This window comes from Delphinapterus leucas, chromosome 1 (genome assembly GCF_059928025.1).
Source record: "Delphinapterus leucas isolate spDelLeu-1000000601 "Yukka" chromosome 1, BTC_Dleu_Yukka2, whole genome shotgun sequence".
NCBI lineage: Eukaryota > Metazoa > Chordata > Mammalia > Artiodactyla > Monodontidae > Delphinapterus > Delphinapterus leucas.
The window spans coordinates 20,138,533-20,163,025 of NC_143129.1; the positions used below are offsets into that span (position 1 = coordinate 20,138,533).

The window sequence follows — 24,493 nt, forward strand, 5'->3', positions numbered from 1 at the left end:
GTTTCTTTTTATGGCTGAGTAATATTCTGTTGTGTATATGTGCCACATCTTCTTTATCCATTCATCTGTTGATGGACACTTAGGTTCCTTCCATGTCCTGGTTATTGTAAATAGAGCTGCAGTGAACATTGTGGTACATGACTCTTTTTGAATTATGGTTTTCTCAGGGTATATGCCCAGCAGTGGGATTGCTGGGTCATATGGTAGTTCTGTTTTTGGTTTTTTAAGGAACCTCCATGCTGTTCTCCATAGTGGCTGTACCAATTTACATTCCCACCAACAGTGCAAGAGGGTTCCCTTTTCTCCACACCCTCTCCAGCATTTATTTGTAGATTTTTTCATGATGGCTATTCTGACTGGTGTGAGGTGATAACTCATTGTGGTTTTGATTTGCATTTCTCTAATGATTAATGACGTTGACCGTTCTTTCATGTGTTTGTTGGCAATCTGTATATCTTCTTTGGAGAAATGTCTATTTACGTCTTCTGCCCATTTTTGGATTGGGTTGTTTGTTTTTTTGATATTGAGCTGCATGAGCTGCTTGTAAATTTTGGAGATTAATCCTTTGTCAGTTGCTTCATTTGCAAATATTTTCTCCCATTCTGAGGGTTGTCTTTTTTTTTTTTTTTTTGCGGTACGCAGGCCTCTCACTGTTGTGGCCTCTCCCGTTGCGGAGCACAGGCTCCGGACGCGCAGACTCAGCGGCCATGGCTCACGGGCCTACCTGCTCCACAGCATGTGGGATCTTCCCGGATCAGGGCATGAACCCATGTCCCCTGCATTGGCAGGCGGACTCTCAACCACCACGCCACCAGGGAAGCCCTGAGGGTTGTCTTTTCGTCTTATGGTTTCCTTTGCTGTGCAAAAGCTTTTAAGTTTCATTAGGTCCCATTTCTTTCTTTTTGTTTTTATTTCCATTTCTCGAGGAGGTGAGTCCAAAAGGATCTTGCTGTGATTTATGTCATGGAGTGTTCTGCCTATGTTTTCCTCTACGAGTTTTATAGTGTCTGGCCTTACACTTAGGTTTTTAATCCATTTTGAGTTTATCTTTGTGTATGGTGTTAGGGAGTGTTCTAGTTTCATTCTTTTACATGTAGCTGTCCAGTTTTCCCAGCACCACTTATTGAAAAGGCTGTCTTTTCTCCATTGTATAGTCTTGCCTCCTTTATCAAAGATAAGGTGACCATATGTGCATGGGTTTATCTCTGGGCTTTCTATCCTGTTCCATTGATTTATATTTCTTTTTTTGTGCCAGTACCATATTGTCTTCATTACTGTAGCTTTGTAGTATAGTCTGAAGTCAGGGAGCCTGATTCCTCCAGCTCCGTTTTTCTTTCTCAAGATTGCTTTGGCTATTCGTGGTCTTCTGTGTTTTCATACAAATTGTGAAGTTTTTTGTTCTACTTCTGTGAAAAATGCCAGTGGTAGTTTGATAGGGATTACACTGAATTTGTAGATTGCTTTGGGTAGTAGAGTCATTTTCACCATGTTGATTCTTCCAATCCAAGAACACAGTATATCTCTCCACCTGTTTATATCATCTTTAATTTCTTTCATCAGTCTTATAGTTTTCTGCATACCGGTCTTTTGTCTCCTTAGGTAGGTTTCTTCCTAGATAATTTATTCTTTTTGTTGCAGTGGTAAATGGTAGTATTCCCTTAATTTTCTTTCAGATTTTTCATCATTAGTGTATAGGAATTCAAGAGATTTCTGTGCATTAATTTTGTATCCTGCTACTTTACCAAATTCATTGATTAGCTCTAGTAGTTTTCTGGTAGCATCTTTAGGATTCTCTATGTATAGTATCATGTCATCTGTAAAAAGTGACAGCTTTACTTCTTCTTTTCCGATTTGGAATCCTTTTATTTCTTTTTATTCTCTGATTGCTGTGGCTAAAACTTCCAAAACAATGTTGAATGATAGTGGTGAGAGTGGGCAACCTTGTCTTGTTCCTGATCTTAGTGGAAATGGTTTCTGTTTTTCACCATTGAGGACGATGTTAGCTGTGGGTTTGTCATATACGGCTTTTATTATATTGAGGTAAGTTCCCTCTATGACTACTTTCTGGAGGGTTTTTATCATAAATGGGTGTTGAATTTTGTCGAAAGCTTTCTCTGCATCTATTGAGATACCATGTGGTTTTTATTCTTCAGTTTGTTAATGTGGTGTATCACATTAATTGGTTTGTGTATATTGAAGAATCCTTGCATTCCTGTGATAAACCCCTCTTGATCATGTTGTATGATCCTTTTAATGTGCTGTTGGATTCTGTTTGCTAGTATTTTGTTGAGGATTTCTGTATCTATGTTCATCCGTGATATTGGCCTGTAGTTTTCTTTGTGACATCTTTGTTTTTGGTATCTGGTTGATGGTGGCCTTGTAGAATGAGTTTGGAAGTGTTCCTCCCTCTGCTATATTTTGGAAGAGTTTGAGAAGGGTAGATGTTAGCTTGTCTCTAAATGTTTGATAGAATTTGCCTGTGAAGCCATCTGGTCCTGGGCTTTTGTTTGTTGGATAGTTTTTAATCACAGTTTCAATTTCAGTGCTTGTGTTTCGTCTGTTTATATTTTCTGTTTCTTCCTGGTTGTGCTTTTCTAAGAATTTGTCCAATTCTTCCAGGTTGTCCATTTTATTGGCATATAGTTGCTTGTAGTAATCTCTCATGATCCTTTGTATTTCTGCAGTGTCAGTTGTTACTTCTTTTTCCTTTCTAATTGTACTGATTTGAGGCTTCTCCCTCTTTTGCTTCATGAGTCTGGCTGATGGTTTATCAGTTTTGTTCATCTTCTCAAAGAACCAGGTTTTAGTTTTTTTGATCTTTGCTATTGTTTTCTTCATTTCTTTTTCACTTATTTCTGATCTGATATTTATGATTTCTTTCCTTCTGCTAACTTAGGGGTTTTTTTGTTCTTCTTTCTATAATTGTTTTAGGTGTAAGGTTAGGTTGTTTATTTGAGATGTTTCTTGTTTCTTAAGGTAGGATTGTATTGCTATAAACTTTCCTCTTAGAACTGCTTTTGCTGCATCCAATAAGTTTTGGGTCACTGTGTTTTCATTGTCATTTGTTTCCTGGTAGTTTCTGATTTCCTCTTTGATTTCTTCAGTGATCTCTTGGTTATTAAGTAGTGTGTTATTTAGCCTCCATGTGTTTGTATTTCTTTCAGATTTTTTCCTGTAATTGATATCTAGTTTCATAGTGTTGTGGTTGGAAAAGATACTTGATACAATTTCAATTTTTTTAAATTTACCAAGACTTGATTTGTGAGCCAAGGTATGATCTACCCTTGAGAATGTTCCATGAGCACTTGAGAAGAAAGTGTATTCTGTTGTTTTTCGATGGAATGTCCTATAAATATCAGTTAAGTCCATCTTATTTCATGTATCACTTAAAGCTTGTGTTTCCTTATTTATTTTCATTTTGATCTGTCCATTGGTGAAAGTGGGGTGCTACAGTCCCCTACTATGATTGTGTTACTGTCAATTTCCCCTTTTATGGCTGTTAGTATTTGCCTTATGTATTGAGGTGCTCCTATGTTGGGTGCATAAATATTTACCATTGTTATATCTTCTTCTTGGATTGATCCCTTGATCATTATGTAGTGTCCTTCTTTGTCTCTTGTAATAGTCTTTGTTTTAAAGTCTATTTTGTCTGATACGAGAATTGCTACTCCACCTTTCTTTTGATTTCCATTTGCGTGGAATGTCTTTTTCCAAACCCTCACTTTCAGCCTGTATGCGTCCTTAGGTCTGTAGTGGGTCTTTTGTAGACAGCACATATACGGGTCTTGTTTTTGTATCCATTCAGCCAGTCTAAGTCTTTTGGTTGGAGCATTTAATCCATTTACGTTTAAGTTAATTATCGATATGTATGTTCCTATTACCATTTTCTTAATTGGTTTGGGTGTGTTATTGTAGATCTTTTCCTTCTCTTCTGTTTCCTGCCTAGAGAAGTTCCTTTAGCATTTGTTGAAAAGCTGGTTTGGTGGTGCTGAATTCTCTTAGCTTTTGCTTGTCTGTAAAGGTTTTAATTTTCCATTGAACCTGAATGTGATCCTTGCTGGGTAGAGTGATCTTCATTGTAGGTTTTTCCCTTTCATCACTTTAAATATGTCCTGCCAGTCCCTTCTGGCTTGCAGAGTTTCTGCTGAAAGATCAGCTGTTAACCTTATGGGGATTGCCTTGTATGTTATTTGTTGTTTTCTCCTTGCTGCTTTTAATATTTTTTCTTTGTATTTAATTTTTGATAGTTTGATTAATATGTGTCTTTGTATGTTTCTCCTTGGATTTATCCTGTATGGGACTCTGTGCTTCCTGGACTTGATTAACTGTTTCCTTTCCCATATTAGGGAAGTTTTCAACTATAATCTCTTCAAATATTTTCTCAGTCCCTTTCTTTTTCTCTTATTCTTCTAGGACCTCTATAATTTGAATGTTGGTGCATTCAATGTTGTCCCAGAGGTCTGTGAGACTGCCCTCAATTCTTTTCATTCTTTTTTCTTTATTCTGCTCTGCAGTAGTTATTTCCACAATTTTATCTTCCTCGTAACTTATCTGGAATATCTACCTCAGTTATTCTGCTATTGTTTCCTTCTAGAGAATTTTTAATTTCATTTATTGTGTTTTTCATCATTGTTTGTTTGCTCTTTAGTTCTTCTGTTTACAAGATTTTGGATCATCTTTACTATCATTATTCTGAATTCTTCTTCAGGTAGACTGCCTATTTCCTCTTCATTTGTTTGGTCTGGTGGGTTTTTACCTTCTTCGTCTGCTGTGTGTTTCTCTGTCTTCTCATTTTGCTTAACTCACTGTATTTCGGGTCTCCTTTTCGCAGGCTGTAGGTTCGTAGTTCCTGTTTTTGGTGTCTGTCCCCAGTGGCAAAGGTTGTTTCAGTGGGCTGTGTAGGCTTCCTGGTGGAGGGGACTAGTGCCTGTGTTCTGGTGGGTGAGGCTGGATCTTGTCTTTCTGGTGGGCAGGTCTGCATCCGGTGGTGTGTTTTGTGGTGTCTGTGACCTTATTTTGATTTTAGGCAGCCTTTCTGCTACTGGGTGGGGTTGTGTTCCTGTCTTGCTAGTTGTTTGGCATAGCGTGTCCTGCACTGTAGCTTGTAGGTTGTTGAGTGGAGCTGGGTCTTGGCGTTGAGACAGAGATCTATGGGAGATGTTGGCCATTAGATAGTACGTGGAGCCGGGAGGTCTCTGGTGGACCGGTGTCCGGAACTCGGCTCTCCCATCTCATAGGCACAGGCCTGACGCCTGACCAGAGCACCAAGACCCTGTCATCTACATGGCTCAGAGTAAAAGGGAGAAAAAAAAGAAAGAAAATAAATAAATAAACAAAATAAAGTTATTTTAAAAAATGTTAAAAATTTAAAAAAACAGAAGAGAGCAGCCAAACCAAAACAGAAATCCACCAATGATAAGAAGCGCTAAAAACTATACTAAAAATATAAATAAGTAAAAGGACAGACAGAACCCTAGCACAAATGGTAAAAGCAAAGCTATACAGACAAAATCACACACAGAAGCATACACATACACACTCAGAAAAAAAGGGAAAAAATATATATCGTTGCTCCCAAAGTCCACCCCCTCATTTTGTGATGATTCGTTGTCTATTCAGGTATTCCACAGATGCAGGGTACATCACGTTGATTGTGGAGATTTAATCCGCTGCTCCTGAGGCTGCTGGGAGAGATTTCCCTTTCTCTTCTTTGTTCTCACAGCTCCCGGGGTTCAGATTTGGATTTGGACCCGCCTCTGCATGTAGATCGCCTGAGGGCATCTGTTTTTGCTCAGACAGGACGGGGTTAAAGGAGCAGCAGATTCGGAGGCTCTGGCTCACTCAGGCCGTGGGGAGGGAGGGGTATGGAGTGTGGGGCAAGCCTGCGGCCGCAGAGGACAGCGTGACGTTGCACCAGCCTGAGGCGCGCCGTGTGTTATCCCGGGGAAGTTGTCCCTGCAGCATGGGACGCTGGCAGTGGCGGGCTGCGCAGGCTCCTGTTAGGGGAGGCGTCTATAGTGACCTGTGCTCGCACACAGGCTTCTTGGTGGCTGCAGCAGCAGCCTTAGCATTTCATGCCCGTCTCTGGTTTCCATGCTGATAGCCACGGCTCACACCCGTTTCTGGAGCTCATTTAGGCAGCGCTGTTAATCCCCTCTCCTTGCGCACCAGGAAACAAAGAGGCAAGAAAAAGCCTATTGCCTCTTTGGCAGCTCCAGACTTTTTCCTGGACTCCCTCCTGGCTAGCCGTGGTGCACTAACCCCCTGCAGGCTGTGTTCACGCCGTCAACCCCATTCCTCTCCCTGGGATCTGACTGAAGCCCAAGCCTCAGCTTCCAGCCCCTGCCTGCCCCGGCGGGTGAGCAGACAAGCCTCTCGGGCTGGTGAGTGCTGGTCGGCACCGATCCTCTGTGCAGGAATCTCTCCGCTTTGCCCTCCGCACCCCTGTTGCTGTGCTCTCCTCTGTGGCTCCGAAGCTTCCCGCCTCTGCCATGCGCAGTCTCCGCCCGTGAAGGGGCTTCTAGTGTGTGGAAACCTTTCCTCCTTCACAGCTCCCTCCCACTGGTGCAGGTCCCGTCCCTATTCTTTTGTCTCTGTTTTTTCTTTTTTCTTTTGCCATACCCAGGTACGTGGGGAGTTTCTTGCCTTTTGGGAAGTCTGAGGTCTTCTGCTAGCATTCAGTAGGTGTTCTGTAGGGGTTGTTCCACATGTAGATGTATTCCTCATGTATTTGTGGGGAGGAGGGTGATCTCCACGTCTTACTCCTCTGCCATCTTGAATGACCCCTCCAGCAGGTTATTATCCATTTTATACTTATCAGTGTATATATGTCAATCCCAATCTCTCAATTCATCACACCAGCACCCCCTCGCCTCTTTCCCCCCTTGTTGTCCATATGTTTGTTTTCCACATCTATCAATGTCTGCCCTGCAAACAGGTTCATCTGTACCATTTTTCTAGGTTCCACATAAATGCATTAATATATGATATTTGTTTTTCTTTCTGACTTACTTCACTCTGTATGACAGTCTCTGGGTCCATCCACATCTCTACAAATGACCCAATTTCCTTCCTTTTAATGGCTGAGTAATATGCCATTGTATATATGTACCGCATCTTCTTTATCCATTCGTCTGTCGATGGACATTTAGGTTTCTTCCATGACCTGGCTATTGTAAATAGTGCTGCAATGAACAATGGGGTGCATGTGTCTTTTTGAATTATGGTTTTTTCTGGGTATATGCCCAGTAGTGGGATTGCTGGGTCATGTGGTAATTCTATTCGTAGTTTAAGGAACCTCCATACTGTTCTCCATAGTGGCTGTATCAGTTTACATTCCCACCAACAGTGCAAGAGGGTTCCCTTTTATGCACACCCTCTCCAGCATTTGTTGTTTGTAGATTTTCTGATGATAACATTCTTACTGGTGTGAGGTGATACCTCATTGTAGTTTTGATTTGCATTTCTCTAATAATTAGTGATGTTGAGCAGCTTTTCATATGCTTTTTGGCCATCTGTATGTCTTCTTTGGAGAAATGTCTGTTTAGGTGTTCAGCCAACTTTTGGATTGGGTTTTTTTTAAAAATATTGAACTGCATGAGCTGTTTATATATTATGGAGATTAATCCTTTGTCCGTTGATTTGTTTGCAAATGTTTTCTCCCATTCTGAGGATTGTCTTTTCGTCTGTTTGTAGTTTCCTTTGCTGTGCAAAAGCTTTTGTTTCATTAGATCCCACTTGTTTATTTATTTATTTATTATTTCCATCACTCCTAGGAGGTGGATCAAAAAAGATCTTGCTGTGATTTATGTCAAAGAGTGTTCTTCCTGTGTTTTCCTGTAAGAGTTTTATAGTGTCTGGTCTTACATTTAGGTCTCTAATCCATTTTGAGTTATTTTTAAAAAAAATTTCTGATGCAAGATGAACTACTTGTAGTGTTGTATTTTGTGTCTGATTTTGACATGGAATGCAATGCCACAATGACAGGCATGAAGAATTCTTTTTTTTTTCAAAATTAATGTTCCTTTTTTTTAAATGAAACCTGTTAAATTTTAATTAATTTTTGCCATTTTGTTTTCTGACCCAAGGGCCTTTTGGAGAGCGAGATGATCAACAGGTGTTTATCCAGAAAGTTGTTCCCATCACTAACAAACTGTTTGTAAGACTCTCATCTACTGGGAAGAGGTAACACTTTACTGTAAAGATATTATATTCAGAAGTCACATTTGTCTTGCAAAACACGTTAAGTCATTTGACACTGATAAATAGTGGTATCAGAAACAGATCTTTGAGAGAGATGTCTATTCTTTATCTTGTGGTCATTTTAACTTAAAAGTTAATACAGTATACTTAGTGCTTATTCTCTACAATCTACTTATGATTTTCACTGCTGTGGACTTTCAGGAAGAACTAGTGATATGATAGTAGAACAGATACACAGTGAACTGGATGGTAGACAAGTGAAATTCTAATTCCGGCACTTCCTCTTACTAGCTATGTAAATTCAACTTAACTTACTTTGTTTCTGTGAGCCTCAGTTTCTTTTAAAGTTTAACGACCTTGCCGAGATTTCACTGAGTGAAAAACATGCAAAATACCTTGCATAGTCCCTGACTATAATTGATGCTCAATAGGAGTTAGTTTCCTCTTTTTCATTTGACTAAAATCTTACTTCACGTAAAATTATTATTTACAGCCTCAAACATATTGTGCTGTAACATTTCTCCTCTTTAAGAACAAAATTTTTTGCATGTCAAGGAAGTGAAAAAAGTAAAATTCCTATTAGTAGTTACTAAGTAGGTTACAAATTTTTATATTAATGTTACTAATGCTAGTGACATTTTAAATAATTTCTCTATTATCTTCAGCATGTGATCGCTGATTTCTTAATATTTTAATGATAAAGTCTTTGAGATGATAAATTTTCTTTCCATCAAAGTTCATTGCATGTAGTCATCAGTGATTGTTAAATGAATTGATTCCAGAAAATGATTTTTGTGTTCTAAACTTTTTTTTTTTTAAGAAAATGTTATTAGGAACCTACAGTGTAGTTACAGGCCAAATTTTTATCTGGAGAAATGCGTCCCTGCGCTTTAGTGTTGGTGTACATGTTGGGTGAAGAAGCTGCCAAATGGTTTGAAGCTGCTGTTATAACAGCGTTCTCTAACAATGTAGTCTTTCAGATTCTTCTTCAGTGCTCATGTCCTGTCCAGTGTTGTTCTGTCCCTAAGTATTGTTCTGTCCCTTCCAACAATAGCAGTGTGTTGTAATCAACTATAAATTATGCATGATAAAACAAGTTTTATATAGTTTTCATGATTCCAGAGGAAAAGCTATAGTTGTAAAGATAGTATAAGCCAAGGAGCCTGGTTGGAAATGTTTTTTTCTCTCATTTAAAATCCAGGCCCTTATATTCTTTTTCATATTCTTTTCCACTGTGGTTTGTCACAGGATACTGAATATAGTTCCCTGTGCTCTACAGTGGGACCTTGTTTATCCACCCTATATATAATAGTTTGCATCTGCTAATCCCAAACTCCCAATCCATCCCTCCTCTCCCTTGGCAACCACAAGTCTGTTCTCTGTGCCTAGTTCATAAATAAGTTCATTTGTGTCATATTTTAGATTCCACATAAAAGTGATACATGAGATTTTTTCTTTGACTTCACTTAGTATGATAATCTCTGTGTCCACCCATGTTGGTACAAATGGCATTATTTCATTCTTCTTTTTATGGCTGAGTAGTATTCCATTGTATACAGGTATCTTCTTTATCCATTCAACTGTCGATGGACATTTAGGTTGTTTCCATGTCTTGGCTATTGTGAATAGTGATGCTGTGAAATAGAGCTGCTTGTATCTTTTCGAATTAGAGTTTTGTCTGGATATGTGCCCAGGAGTAGGATTGCTGGATCATATGGCAACTCTGTTTTTAGTTTAAGGAACCTCCATACTGTTCTCCATAGTAGCTGTACCAATTTACATTCCTGCCATCAGTGTAGGAGGGTTCCCTTTTTGGTCTTCTGACCATTTTTTGATTGGGTTGTTTTTTTGTATTAAGTTGTATGAGCTGTTTGTATATTTTGGAAATTAAGCCCTTGTTGGTCGCATCATTTGCAAATGTTTTCTCCCAGTCTGTAGGTTGTGTTTTCATTTTGTTTATGGTTTACTGTACTAAAGCTTGTAAGTTTGATTAGATCCCGTTTATTTATTTTTGCTTTTATTTCTATTTGCCTTGGGAGACTGACTTCAGAAAACATTGGTACGAATTATGCTAGAGAATGCTTATTAGCCTGTGTTCTCTTCTAGGAATGTGATGGTATCATGTCTTATTTTTAAGGTCTTTAAGCCATTTTGAGTTTATTTTTGTGTATGATGTGAGGGCATGTTTTACCGTCATTGATTTGCATGAGGCTGTCGCAACTGTTTTCTTAATTATTATTTACAGGGGGACATCTTTATCCAGGACTTCCCCCTGCAGGTGGATACCACAATCCCCTGATACTTAAGTCCCTTATATAAACTGGTGTAGTACAGTCAGCCCTCTGTGTCTGTGGGTTCCACATTATGGAGGGCTGACTGTAGTTTTAAACAGAAACAGGAATCTAGATTTTTAAAAATGTTTTGTCAATTCACAGATATTATTGAAAAATAATTAACTACATTAACAAAAATAGAAAAGTGATCATCTTGATAAACACAGAAAAAACATTTGACAGTTCAGCAACCATTTATGATTTTTAAAGAAGAATCCTAGCACTTAATAAAGGGCAGATTCATTAATCTGTTAAATAATATCTGCAAAAGTAATTGTAGCAAACCTCATACTCAATGGTGAAATACTAGCTTTTGCCTTGAGATTGGGAATGAGACTGGGATGGGCTCTGTCACTCGCTATATGTGGGCATTGCAGGAATGAACTCCCCCCTTACCCTCCACCATCCTTTTCCCTGCCTGCTAGGAAGCTCAGCTAAGCTTCATATTCTGTTCCTGTGTTTTTCACATTAATGAGAGTTGTTTTTCCTCTTCCTCCTTTATTTTCGGACCTTGCATTTGCCTGGCACTAATTGTTAATCTTTTTTTTTTTTTTTTAAATAAGCCTCCTCAACTTTGTTTTGAAGTAGGCTGGGATAAATGTTTCAATCAAGTACAATTCTGTTAACCCTTCTATGGCTTTGGGACATCATTTACTGACATCATTGCTTGGTCTCCTCATTTGTCAAATGTGGATAATTGCTCTTTGTCAGGTTCTTTTATGAAAATCAATGAAGATAGCTATAAAAAATGCTTTGAAAAAGTTGAGTATTAATATATTGGAGAATACAAGGCTTGAATTTTATTCCTGTTGACTCTCTTTGACTCCTTTAAATCTGTTTATATGTGTGGAAGAGTCAACTGTAACTTTGCAAAGAGACAATTAATTTAAAAATCTGAATTATAAAATGTAATTTGTTCCTCATGGTTTACAACTGTACCATATCTTTTGCAGAATCTGTGAGATCCAAGCTGTTGACTGTACTACAATATCCTCATTTACAGTGAGAGAATGTGAGGGCTCCAGTAGGATGGGCTCAAGGCCAAGGCGCTACTTGTTCACGGGCCACACGAATGGCAGCATTCAGATGTGGGATCTGACCACTGCCATGGATATGGTTAACAAAAGTGAGGATAAGGGTAGGTTCCATATGGAAAGGCGTTTGGCACAGAGTAGGCTTTTGACATAAGTGATTATAGTGATGTATATTTTCCTAAGATGTAGGTGGTCCGACTGAAGAGGAGCTACTCAAATTACTGGATCAGTGTGATCTGAGCACATCTCGCTGCGCTACTCCTAATATCAGTCCAGCAACTTCTGTGGTTCAGCATAGCCGTCTTCGTGAATCAAATTCTAGGTAGGTTAAAGAGCTGAATTGATTGCTTTGGGAAAATTGGCTGAGCTATTGTAACCACATAGTTCTTTAAAGCCAAATTTTTCAAAGTACATTTTAAATTCATACTTTATGTTGCTTTTTAATTTTTTTTTACTAAATTCCTCATCTATATGCATGTTTCTTTTCATAAAAAAACCATTTTTGGCCCTTTTACTTATTTTGTGAATTGCTGCCAATTTGAATTATTATGTGATCAAGAATTCATTCAAAGGAAATTAGAAAAATCACATGTCCCGTTAGATGGTATGTGGGACTGGTGTTCCTATTGCCTAGGGACATATTAATAAAAATGATTACATTATCTTGTCTAATCTTACTTTGTCATTGTATTAAAAGTACATAATGCCTTAGTATATTGTTTTAGTTAACCATATTTTTAAAAAATTCCAAAATCTGAATTAAGGGCCAAATACTGAAACTGTTGGTTCCACATTGGTTTTAAAGGTGTTCTCCCTAGGTTTTTTTCAGCTATTCAAAAATCTAGCGTCATTGCGAATATATATGTATGGTGTATTATTTGCATTGTTAATTTTGTACACACACATACAGTATAGCATGCTTAAAATACATTTTTATATATGTAAATAAGGATATAGTATTCATTATAAAATTTATATGTTTTAACTGGTAGTTTAATTAATGAGATGTGCCCCTGAAAAATCCCAGAAAGAAATGTGAGCTGTAATTAACTGTATTTCAGTCTTCAGCTCCAGCACCATGAAACCATCCATGAAGCAGCTACTTACGGTTCCATGAGGCCTTACAGAGAAAGTCCCTTGTTAGCAAGAGCAAGGAGGACTGAGAGCTTTCACAGTTACAGGGACTTCCAGACTGTGAACTTGAACAGAAATGTAGAAAGAGCTGTCCCTGAAGATGGTAACTTGGGTCCAGTACAAGCTGAAGTGAAGCGGGCAACAGGGGAATGTAATGTGTATGAGAGAAAGTCTCCTGGAACCGAAGTTAAAAGTTTGAGAGAATCAGATAGTGGAGTGGAGGTGCATAAAATAGCTGAAGGTTTTCTAGAATCCAAGAAAAGGTCATCAGAAGATGAAAATGAAAATAAAGTGGAGTTACGGAAGAAAGGAGGATTTGAAGGAGGAGGATTCCTTGGAAGAAAGAAAGTCCCCCACCTGGCATCATCACCAAGTACCTCTGATGGAGGAACTGACTCACCTGGTACTGCATCCCCATCTCCTACGAAGACTACTCCATCTCCTCGGCACAAAAAAAGTGATTCTTCAGGTCAAGAGTACAGCTTGTGAAAACTCAGCAAAATGAGTAGTTTCATTAATTCAGATGAGAGTTAAACTTTACTGGAGTTCAACACATTAGCTTTTACACCAAAACTTTACAAATTAAGATTGGACTTCATTCAGTATCTTTTTGACAGAATTACCTGGGGTAAGGAGATAAAATAACCATATCATCTCTTCAGATCTTTTGGAAATTTTTTTTAGTTTTACAGGCACATTTAGTAGATCATTTGTAAAGCAGGAGTCTACTTCAGTGTTTACTTCAGTGTTTACTCTGTGGATTTTGGAAGCATAGTACCATGTCTTAATAAGATGGTGCCCATATAGATGAGCATCCCCTTAGAGTGTGGGAACCAACAGACTGCATTCCTAATGTTGATTATGCCTGAGATTTGTCTTGCAATGTTATATTATTAAGTGAATTACATAATTCTCTTTGGAGCTTAGTCTCCCAACCCTTATTGTGATTGCAAAGTGGTTTACCAGGTATTTAATGAGGTGCTATGTTTGTGAAAAAATATGTAATTCAAAAACACTATTGAATACCAGATTACGCTGTGTAGTAGGAAGTCCTTTAGGATAATTTTACTTTAATTGATTCTCATTGTTGGAGTTCTTAAATCTTAGCAAGCATCACCAATATTAAATATTAAATTGGTCAAAAGTTTAAACTTTCTTTAAAGTTGGAGCAATTGTCTGTGTTTGAACAGATGAAGTAAAAATAATAAAGACAGACAGCTTTGAGTGACCACAAAGGAAAACTGTACCAGTTGCTAGTCAGCCTTGTTTTAGGAGCCACGATATTTTTTTCCTGTGTTAATAATCAAGATAATTAAATTAGAATGTGGCCATTTTGTTAAGCTTGAGACTGCAGTTCTGAATTTTTTGGTTAAAGGTTTTGGCTGCTGTAGAAATATTTTAAATATATTTTGAATTATAAGAACAAAAAAATTTTTGTATTTTTTTCCATTTAATTGGAATGATTTCCAAGTTTCTGCAAATAAGGTAATTGTAAATTTAAAGCATTAAGCATTTATTGGTGAATAATGTATATATTCCCATTCTGAGAAATATAAGTGGATCAAGTCAAAATAAATGAAGTTTCCTATATTGCCAGTGGTTTCACAGCCATTCTCTTGTATTTGTCAATTAAGTCAAATAAAAGTGATTAAGACTGTGTTTTCAAGTTATTCAAGGAACAGTTATCCTGTTTAAAGTGCACCTACCATGAGTTTGTTCATGTCTTTGTTTTTTCCCATAATAAAAGGGAAGGGGAGAGGGAGCAATTTATATGTATGAAAACTAACTTGTATTACCAATGAGGGGAAATATTGTTAGGCAAAGCATAATTTCATTATTACTAAGGATTGTAATTATCTCTTACACCCTTCTTTCTCATTATGATACTCATGTTAAAGTTAGGTGGGCAAGTAAAATTTTACAAATTGAGTGTTTTTACCCAATCTTTTCCAAGAGTAAAAGGCCACTGGAAGTTTTTTTAAAAGAATTATGTAGTAAAATCTTATAAAAAGGCAATTCACTATACCATTGTTCCGTACTATATGTGCATTATACTACAAATCTTTTCTCATTCACTTAACAAGAGCTTGAACCTTGATGTTATAGCAGGAACTTGAGTCTACTCTGGCACTTAACTTGTAACCTTGAGCAGATTATAATGAAAAAACTTAGGCATAGCAGGGATAATTACCTTATTAGAGTTTTTGAGACTGAAAGGGGAAAAAAACCTCCACAGCCACCTGCACGCCACAACCTCCTCTCTTCCTCATCTGTGCTGTGAACTTCTTTCGAGAGCAGGAACATCTTTAACACTGTCCATCATTGTAAGGAAGAAGAGGCAGATTTTAGAAGAAAGGCCATGTGAGGACTCAGAAGATGGCCACCTACAAGAGCACTCTCACCAGAAACCAACCCTGACAGCACCTCGATTTCAGACTTACAGCCTCCAGAACCGTGAACAGAGAATTTCAGACGAGATGGTGGAGTTGGAGGACCTTTAGCTCACCCTCACCTCCTGGGCACACCAAAATCACAACTAATTGCTGAAAAAACATCAGTAAAAACTAGAATCTCCCCCCAACCCCCCCCCAGAATTCTACATCCAGACATAAAGAAGAAATCATGAGACAGTAGGAGGGGTGCACTCACAGTATAATCAAATCCCATACCACCCAGTGGACAACCCACAAACTGGAGGATAATTATATCACAGAACTTCTCCTGCAGGAATGAGAGCTCTGAGCCCCACGCCAGGCTCCCCAGCCTAGGGATCAGTTATTGGGAGGAGGAACCTCTAGAGCACTTGCCTTTGAAGGCCTGTGGGGCTTGATTGCAGGAGCTCCACAGGACTGGGGGAAATAGGCACTCCACTCTTGGAGGGTGCACACAAGGTCCCACACTCACCAGGTCCCAGGGCAAAAGCCGTGACTCCGTAGGAACCTGGGCCAGACCTACCTGCTAGTCTTGGAGCATCTCCTGGGGAGGCAGGGGCAGCTGTGGCTCTTGGGGGGCATAAAAGCTGGTGGCAGATGTGGGGACCTGTGTAAACTCTGGACGGAGTCAGACATTTCGAGTCCTTGGCACCAAGACCCTGCCCCACCCAACAGCCTGTAAGCTCCAGTGCTGGGATGCCTCAGGCCAAACAACCAACAGGGTGGGAAACAGCCCCACCTATCAGCAGGGTTGCCTAAAGACTTCTGGACTCACAGCCACCTCTAGACACACCGCTTGACAGGGTTTAGCCCACCAGAGGGCCAAGACCCAGCTCCACTCACCAGTGGGGAGGCACCAGCCCTTCCCACCAGGAAGCCTGCACAAACCTCTCTACCATTCTCATCCACTAGGGAGCAGACACCAGAAGCAAGGAAACTACAGTCTTGCAGCCTGTAGGACTGAGTCCACAGCACAGATGAGAACCTACCCTGGGACCAACTAGCCCCTGGCCCTTGGATGGCAAGAGGAGAGTGTACTGCTGGGACACGTAGGACATCCCCTACAGGGGGCCACTTCTCCAAGATAGAGAAACATAACTAAGCTAGTACATACGTAAAAATACAAACAGAAATTTAAACAAAATGAGACAGCAAAGGAATATGTACCAGATGAAGGAACAAGATAAAACCTCTGAAGAACAACTGAGTGGAGATAGGCAATCTACCTGAGAAAGAGTTCAGAGTAATGATTGTAAAGATCCAGGAACTCAGGAAAAGAATGGAGGCACAGACCGAGAAGACACAAGAAATGTTTAACAAAGAGCTAGAAAAATCTAAAGAATAAACAGATGGACTAGAAGGAATCAATAGAATAAATGAGACAGAAGAACGGATAAGTGAGCTGGAAGGCAGAATGATGGAAATCACTGCCGTGGAACAGAATAACAATGAAAAGAGGACAGTCTAAGGGACCTCTGGGACAACATTAAATGCACCAATATTTGCATTATAGGGGTCCCAGAAGGAGAAGAGGGAAAGGGCCTGAGAAAATATTTGAAGAGATAATAGCTGAAAACTTCCCTAACACAGGAAAGGAAACAGTCACCCAGCACAGAGGGTGCCATAAAGGATACCCAAGGAGGAACATGCCGAGACACATAGTAACTGATAAAACTGAAAGACAAAAAAAAAAATATTAAAAGCAACAAAGGAAAAGCAACAAATAACACACAAGGGAATCATCATAAGACTATCAACTGATTTTTCAGTGGGAAGTCTGCAGGCCAGAAGGTACAATATATTTAAAGTGATGAAAGGGGAAAACCTACAACCAAGAATACCCAGCAATGCTCTTCTTCATATTTGACAGAGAAATAAAAAGCTTTACAGACAAGCAAAAGCTAAAAGAATTCAGCACCACCAAACCAGCTTTACAACAAATGCTAAAGGAACTTCTGTAAGTGGAAAAGAAAAGGCCACAACTAGAAACAAGAAAATTATGAAGTGGGAAAGCTCACCGGTAAAGGCAAAAATATAGTAAAGGTAGGAAATCACTCACACACAGATATAACATCAAAACCAGTAATCGTGAGAGAAGGAGAGTACAAGTGCAGGATACTGGCAATGCATTTGAAATTAAGAGATAAGCAGCTTAAAACAATCATGTACATATATATAAACTGCTATATCAAAACCTCATGGTAACCACCAAAGAAAAATCTATAATATACACATGAAAAAGAAATCCAAACACAACACTTAAGATAGTCATTAAATCACAAGAAGACAAAAGAGGAAAGGAAGAAAAAAGATCTACAAAAACAAGTCCAAAACAATTAACAAAATGGCAATAAGAATATACATATAGAAAATTACCTTAAATATAAATGGAGTAGATGCTCCAACCAAAAGACATAGACTGGCTGAATGGATGCAAACACAAGACCTGTATATATGCTGTCTACAAGAGACCCACTTCAGATCTAGAGACACATAGACTGAAAGTGAGGGGTTGGAAAAAGGTATTCCATGCAAATGGAAATCAAAAGAAAGCAGGAGTAGCAATAGTCATATCAGAAAAATAGACTTTAAAATAAAGACTGTTAAAAGAGACAACCAAGGACACTACATAATGATCAAGGGATGATTCCAAGAAGACACAACAATTGTAAATATATGTGCACCCAACACAGGAGCCCTTCAATATATGGGGCAAATGTTAACAAACATAAAAGGAGAAATCGACAGTAACACAATAATACAGGGGGAATTGAACACCCCACTTACCTAAATGGACAAATCATCCAGACAGAAAAGCAATAAGAAACACAGGCCTTAAATGATGCATTAGACCAGATGGACTTAACTGATATTTATAGAGCATTCCATCCAAAAACAGCAGAATACACATTCTTCTCAAGTGCACATGGAACATTCTCCAGGATGGATCACATGCTGGGCCACAAAGCAAGCCTCGGTAAGTTTAAGAAAATTGAAATCATAAGTATCTTTTCTGACCACAACACTATAAGATTAGAAATCAACTACAAGGAAAAACTTCAAAAAACAAATACATTGAGAAAAAAAAATGAAATATGTATATACTTCGTGTGATTGATGAAAAACAACAGAATTATAATTCTCATGATGAAAAGTTTTTCCAGGAATTCTGAAATTACTTCAAAACAACACTCAAGTATTTTCATATCACTAGGATAAGTATTGTTATCCTCATTCAAAATGAGATCACCAAGACCCACTGAGGATAAATAATTTCACCATAAGTCTCCTTAGCTCCTGAGCCACCTTGTGAACCCACATCTGTTTCAGTAGCCTATGGTCTTTTCCTGGCTTTCTCATCCAGGCTTCTATATCAGAGTCACCTGAGATTACCTGCTAAATTTGAATCTCTGGTGGTTGGGACTCATGTTTTGAAAAAAAGTGTTAACAGTTGATTCTAACGTTCATCTAATTCATCAATGGTTGAGAGATTATTCAGAACATCCTTTTTTCTTAAATGGGCTCACCTTTATCATTTATGTGTAAACTGTAAATACAATTCAGAGCTGTTAGTATTTTATCATAAATATATTAAATCAAACGGCTCACATTTAAATATTTATTAAGCAAACCATCTTTAGATTAATTTACATGATATTTGTGCATTGGAAATAAACTATTCATGTGTGACATAATTAATTCCTTCTCACTGAATTATTCCACCTGGCCTATGTTTTATTTACAGGTTGTTCAGATTGAATTATATTGATGCCAACATGGTTTTTAGATCAGCATAAGGTACCATAACAGATTCATATTTAGGTTTTCCATTTAGTAGAAATGGCAATAGATCATCTATAAATACAATTCTTGGTAGAGCTTATAAAAGCATAGGTGTGTACTCTTATCAAACAGTTAATATCAGGCATAACAAAGCAGTTCTTAAAATTTAAGCTGAGTATGTGGCCTCTTCAAGTGAGGGGACATGAGTCAGATTTAGAGAGAGCCACCTGTTGTAGTCTCTGTAAAGGAGAAGTGGGCCAGTACTGGAGTCCCTGTGCACAGCATGTATTTTTCCAGGTTCTTTACATAACTGGTTCTCAACATTAGGAATATCTGAAAGCTTTTAAAGGTACTGATGCCTCAGCACCACCCGAGACCAATTGAATCAGAATCTCCAGGGGTGAGTCCAACTGTTGAACAGGGGCTTGGCACACATTACCACTTAAAGTAGCAAGACAACATCTTGGGCTTCTCTGAAGTAAATACAAGTAGAGTTCAGAGTGTTACAAGGGTGATGTTGTGGGTGGAAGCTGTGCAGGCTTCTGTCCACTCTGAGCCATGGGATCAAAATGTAAATGATTCAGCTAAACGAATTCATGTAATAACCAGATGTCTAAACAGGTGATTAAGTAGAGAAAACTTAAGATAAACCCCCCTGCAATTTTCTTTTTTATGTTCCTTTGAAGCTTTAGAATGTGATAATAGTGTCTAGTTAATTTTTCAACAGTGAGGATGTGCTCATTCTCCTGAATCCACCCATGACCAGCCCATCATATTTGCAGAGGAGTAGACCAAGGATAAGGATGCAAGCACAGGACTGGGAAGGAACACTTTTCTGTATATACCTTAAGTAGCTCACATGCGTCAGAAACTCAGCCTTGGTTGGTCAAGGCTCATCTATGCCAGCTCTAAATAGCTAAGACTGAATCAGCAAGTGGGAATTAAAACCTGTAAACGAAATTAGCCAATCCTGTTTCCATTTCAAAGTATAAAACTTTTGGCGAGGAAAAAATATAATTTGAACATCCACTGCCAAATGTGCACAATTATTTCAGATTCGTTGGCTTGTCGCATTTCTAACAAGGGGGCAGAACTTCTGCTTAATGCTGGTCTGTGCTGTTGACACTTAAGGTTGGCAAGGCTTGTCCAGGAGTTGGTCATTCTGAGGAGCTGCTCTTCTCCAGATTTGGATAAAGTCTCAGTACCCCCAAAGTTCATGATCTCTGACTGTTGGACATTTAGGGTAATTCATCATTTTCAGGCAGAGTAAGTAAGGTTATTCCTTGTTTTACAAGTTTTTGCCATCTCAGCTTTGGGGAAATCCACCTATTTCTGAATGTAATTCACAAAATATGTCCGACAGTTGTGTTTTAGACATACATACTCAAAATAACTTCCCGGAGTCATTAAGACCTTTAGGAATGAAGAAGGGGTTTTCTTCCATTGTTTTCCCCAAAGCACAAACTTAAATACATTTCATTTTATGTTGACTTGGGGAAAAAAAATGCTTCTTGATGTAGGACTTACCAATAGCTCTATAATCCAAATAGAGTAAATAGCAAAAACTTTGGACCCATGGAAATTGGTACTGTTAAATATCGTCTGTGCTTAGTGATTCTAGCAGTTTTCTGAAACGAAGGGATATAGTACAGGTATATGATATATATTCATATATGTAATCCTGCATTTACATATAAATGTTAATTTTATAATTTCAAGGCTGGAAGGAACACAAAATTTTTCCTTTTTTAATTTCACGTAGGCTAGTTAAAAAATGCAAATAAAACAGTAGTTTCCATGTGAAATGTGCCAAGTTGAAGATATCAATAGTCCTGGGTATTCAGTGAATTGAGAGAATTTTATGTAAAGTACTGATTAGAGTTTCAAAACTATGTAAAATATCTATCAAACCCCTTCATTTTTCTCCTTGAAATCTATAAATTAGCTGTTTATTCCTTAGTTTTTTAGAAGATTCATAAATGTAAGAACGGACATTGATTTACAAGTTTATGTGGTTTGGTAAATATTTATCCCTAAACATTGTAATCAAATAGAACCTACAGCCAAATGTGTAGCCTCAATGCAGAGTTTGTTCTTCTCTTATGTGTTTCAGCTTGATCTGAAATTGGGACTTGATTTTGCAGCTCTTATTAGAACTGTTCCTCACAGGATCATGTCAACTTTCATGGAAATAGGGGAATGAAAGCAGAAGCAGTGCTGTGCTGCTCAAAGAAGCAGCAATGACATCCCCTCAGAAGAATCCTGAGTTTTTAAATTAGTAACTTCATTTACCAGTAGCAACTGTGGGCCAACTCGAAATTGCCACTGATGATTCATGTAAGCAATGGCGTCACTGCCAGATGAGCCAAGTAAAAGTTATATGCTTATTTAGCTTCCACAAAATAAGGAGAGCAAAATAAGTATTTTCATACGGACATAAAATTTCAGAAACCCCACATTTCAGACAGCCAGAAAAATAACAGTTCTTAGACCTCTACTAGGGAGGAACAATTTCAAAAACACTCCTCATTTCTTTCAAGGATTATAGGATAACAAGCAATGGCTTTTTAGCATTTGTGATGTGTGATAACTCAGTGGGGATGGGGTGTGGAGCCCTCATCCAGCTTTATATCTTACAGGTTTCCATCCTTTACAGGTGGGTGTCGGTGAATGTGGTGTGTTCCTTAGTCATAGAGCTGAAACCCTTGATAGCATTCATCAGGTCCTCTTCATCCGCATACTGAAAAAGACACCAATCATCACTGGTTAGGATGTTGCTGGCAATAGTCTTATGCAAAATGTATTAATATATCATTTGAGCGTTACATTGTACCATATCTTAACCTTTCAAGCCTCAGTTCCCTCATCTGTAAAGTGGGGACGTTTTATATGATTTCATTCAAAATTAAACAGAAGAGCCAGAATGCAAGCTGTTATGCTCCATTGTGTCTCACTCTCTTACTGTATTTTATATTTATTATATAGGGCTAGTAATATTGATTATAATGTTATAATGAACAGATAGTTTGCCGAGTATGGGCATCTTGAAAAGCTTTCACTGAATCACTTTGCATACTGCCTATTACCAGTATGGTCAAAAGTAAGCAAAATGGCAATATAGTATAATAGTGAAGAATGGGGGCAGTGTAATCAATGTTTCTAAGATCCCAATTCCACAAAAAAATTACTAGCTGTGTGTTCTTGGGTAAGGGCACACATTCATCTAAGCCCTCAATGTATTATGTTGAACTATATGAAACTGCCATTTTGCATGTCAAATATGAGCAATTAACAATTATTTATGTTTCAACCTAATATAATTATTCCTGATATTTAGAAACTTTAGATCCAAAATGGAATCATGGAATTCAATAGTTGTAACAACTTCAAACAGCCCCATGATTTTTAAATGCTTATTATTTATCATCATTCTAAGCAAACCAGAAGGACTGTAAATTTTAGTTTTTGTTGTGATTGGAACCTGGAGCCAGGAAACTTGCTTTATTCTTTGCCATTAGTTAAGAAAGGTTTCATGGAAGTCATCAACTTTTCAGTGAAGGAAAAGTGAGAAGTGGGAGAGAGAGAGATGAGTGAGAGTCCAAATGCAGAAGCAGACAGTTGAAAGAAATGGAGGTGACGACTTCTGGCTCAGAGGAGTAAGCAGAGGGGCTAAGTTCTTAGTTGGCCATCTATTTATTATCCAACTATTCCAAAGGAATGGTACTCCCTCAGACATGTAGGTAGTTGGCACAATGAAGTGTGATGGTTGCTAAAAACTCTAGGACTTTATTCATTTCAGCCACTAGGGGCTCAAAATAAATATTACATAATGACGACGTTAACTCTTTTGTACCCCCGGACTGAAATTATGAAAAACAAAGTTCATAAATTGTAATGCCCTTATTTATCATAATATTCTGAGTTTCTTGGAAAGAAACTATTGATCCTATTGAGAGACTCTTTTTCTCCTCTAACCATAAACCAGAAGGAAAACACACTTCCTTTTCTTTTTTTTCTTTTTTTTTTTCCCTTTAGTAAAACAGGTGCTTGTACTTTGTGCCTCTTTTAGGCCAGTTCCAACGTTTTCAGTCATGTTCTGCCCAAGATAATGAAGTAGAGCCTGTTTGTCTATTCACTTATGCATGAGTTTATTTTTTGAGCATCTGTTGTGTGCCAGAAGAACAAGACAAAATTTCTACCCTGATCATCAAGCAGGTAAACAAGTTGTTGCAAAATAATTGGGTAAATGGTCAGAGGGATGCACTGAGTGCCGTGCGGCCATCCTTCAATGAGGTACAGGAAACTCCATGCCATCTCTTTATCAATATACTTCTGGAATGTTTAGCAAAGGCTCTGGATGAGGAAATTGACTCACCAGTCCGCTATCATGGCCCATGATGGTTTCCCACAGCGAGTCGTCAATCAAGACCTTCTTGTCTTGAATGTCTATGAGCTGACTGACACTACGGTGGAGAGAGCCTTGGGAATAGGTCTGGCTGACTTGGCTCTGACTTGGGATGCGCAGTACAGACAGGCTCCGGTTGCTCCTAATACTCACAGGTGTCCCAGACCGGGGGATTTTGGTATCAGCTAAGCCCTGAAAAAAAAGTTACTGTTGGTGACTAAGGTCTAAAGAAAATAGTCTTGAAGTAGGATAGAAAATCATGTGTCACATGTCATCAATGAAGGGAGCGCTGTCCCCATCTCCTCCTATGGAACTTAGATCATCAATGAAGGGAGTGCTGTCCCCATCTCCTCCTATGGAACTTAGCTCATCTGGAATCCTGTGGCCCCTGGATTCTTGGTAAAGGTGAGATAATAAGCTGATGGCCACGTTAGATGGCCAGCATTCTTAGTGCCCCAAGAGTTCACATACTGGTGCTTTGGCTATTATCCCTGTGGACTAGGGCTGCTGCATCGCAAAGCAGTAGGGTGAGGGGTCGGGTTAGCAAGGTAGTCTCTTCATGGGTGTCAGCACAGAGCCTCCTTCTTGAGAACAGCCCTTCCCCAGAGCAAAATTAGCAGTGTTCTCTCATGGTCAGTCACTAAGTGAGCACAATTGTATTTCACTTTAAAATTCCTGGATTTATGTAGGGAACCTGACTCCTCCCTCCCTCTTTTCTCATTCCACATTGTTCCCCTTGTTATAGGATTCCAGCCTCCAAAATAAAGAGGACACACAAAGACATCAGAAAGACAAAGGCACTCTATGATTAGGATCTAGAATGTGCCATTAGGAAGTGTAGCTGCTCTAAACATCTGAGGGTTCTGGTTTAGCTGATTTAACCAATCAGTGAAGTGTTCTGCTTTTCACTGTGCCACCGACACACCATGCAAAGATCGTGCATTCATGCAGCACACAGAGGTACCTCAAAGTGCATGGTGTAACTTTTTAGGGTAACATTGCTTGACACATCAGATACATCAGCCACGGAGTCAAACTGAAAACAAAAGTGGGGTATCAGCGTTTGGAACGTTTTTAAACAAATTCTTTGGAGGGAGGAATCAAGATGGCAGAATAGAAGGACGTGGAGCTCACCTCCTCCCACAAATACATCAAAAATACATCTACATG

At 38.7% G+C, this 24,493-nt stretch overlaps 2 protein-coding genes across 3 annotated transcripts in view; one reads left to right on the forward strand and one right to left on the reverse strand.

The window, feature by feature from the left end:
- Window positions 1-23,492, forward strand: part of KCTD3 (potassium channel tetramerization domain containing 3) — a 79,907-nt gene extending 56,415 nt beyond the window's left edge. The window contains exons 15-18 of one of the 2 annotated variants that reach the window (XM_022579223.2): window positions 8,088-8,184; window positions 11,489-11,673; window positions 11,753-11,891; window positions 12,631-23,490. In XM_022579223.2, the coding sequence (XP_022434931.1) occupies window positions 8,088-8,184; window positions 11,489-11,673; window positions 11,753-11,891; window positions 12,631-13,192 (983 nt within the window). In that variant the 3' untranslated portion in view covers window positions 13,193-23,490. Of the gene's footprint in view, window positions 1-8,087; window positions 8,185-11,488; window positions 11,674-11,752; window positions 11,892-12,630 lie in introns of both variants that reach the window. The other variant, XM_089906815.1, reaches the window with a different exon arrangement.
- USH2A (usherin) overlaps window positions 20,863-24,493 on the reverse strand; it is a 777,251-nt gene continuing 773,620 nt past the window's right edge. The window contains exons 70-71 of the mRNA XM_022579226.3: window positions 23,294-23,515; window positions 20,863-21,658 (exon numbers count right to left, since the gene is read on the reverse strand). Coding sequence (XP_022434934.3) covers window positions 21,569-21,658; window positions 23,294-23,515 — 312 coding nt within the window. The 3' untranslated portion in view covers window positions 20,863-21,568. The remainder of the gene's footprint in view (window positions 21,659-23,293; window positions 23,516-24,493) is intronic.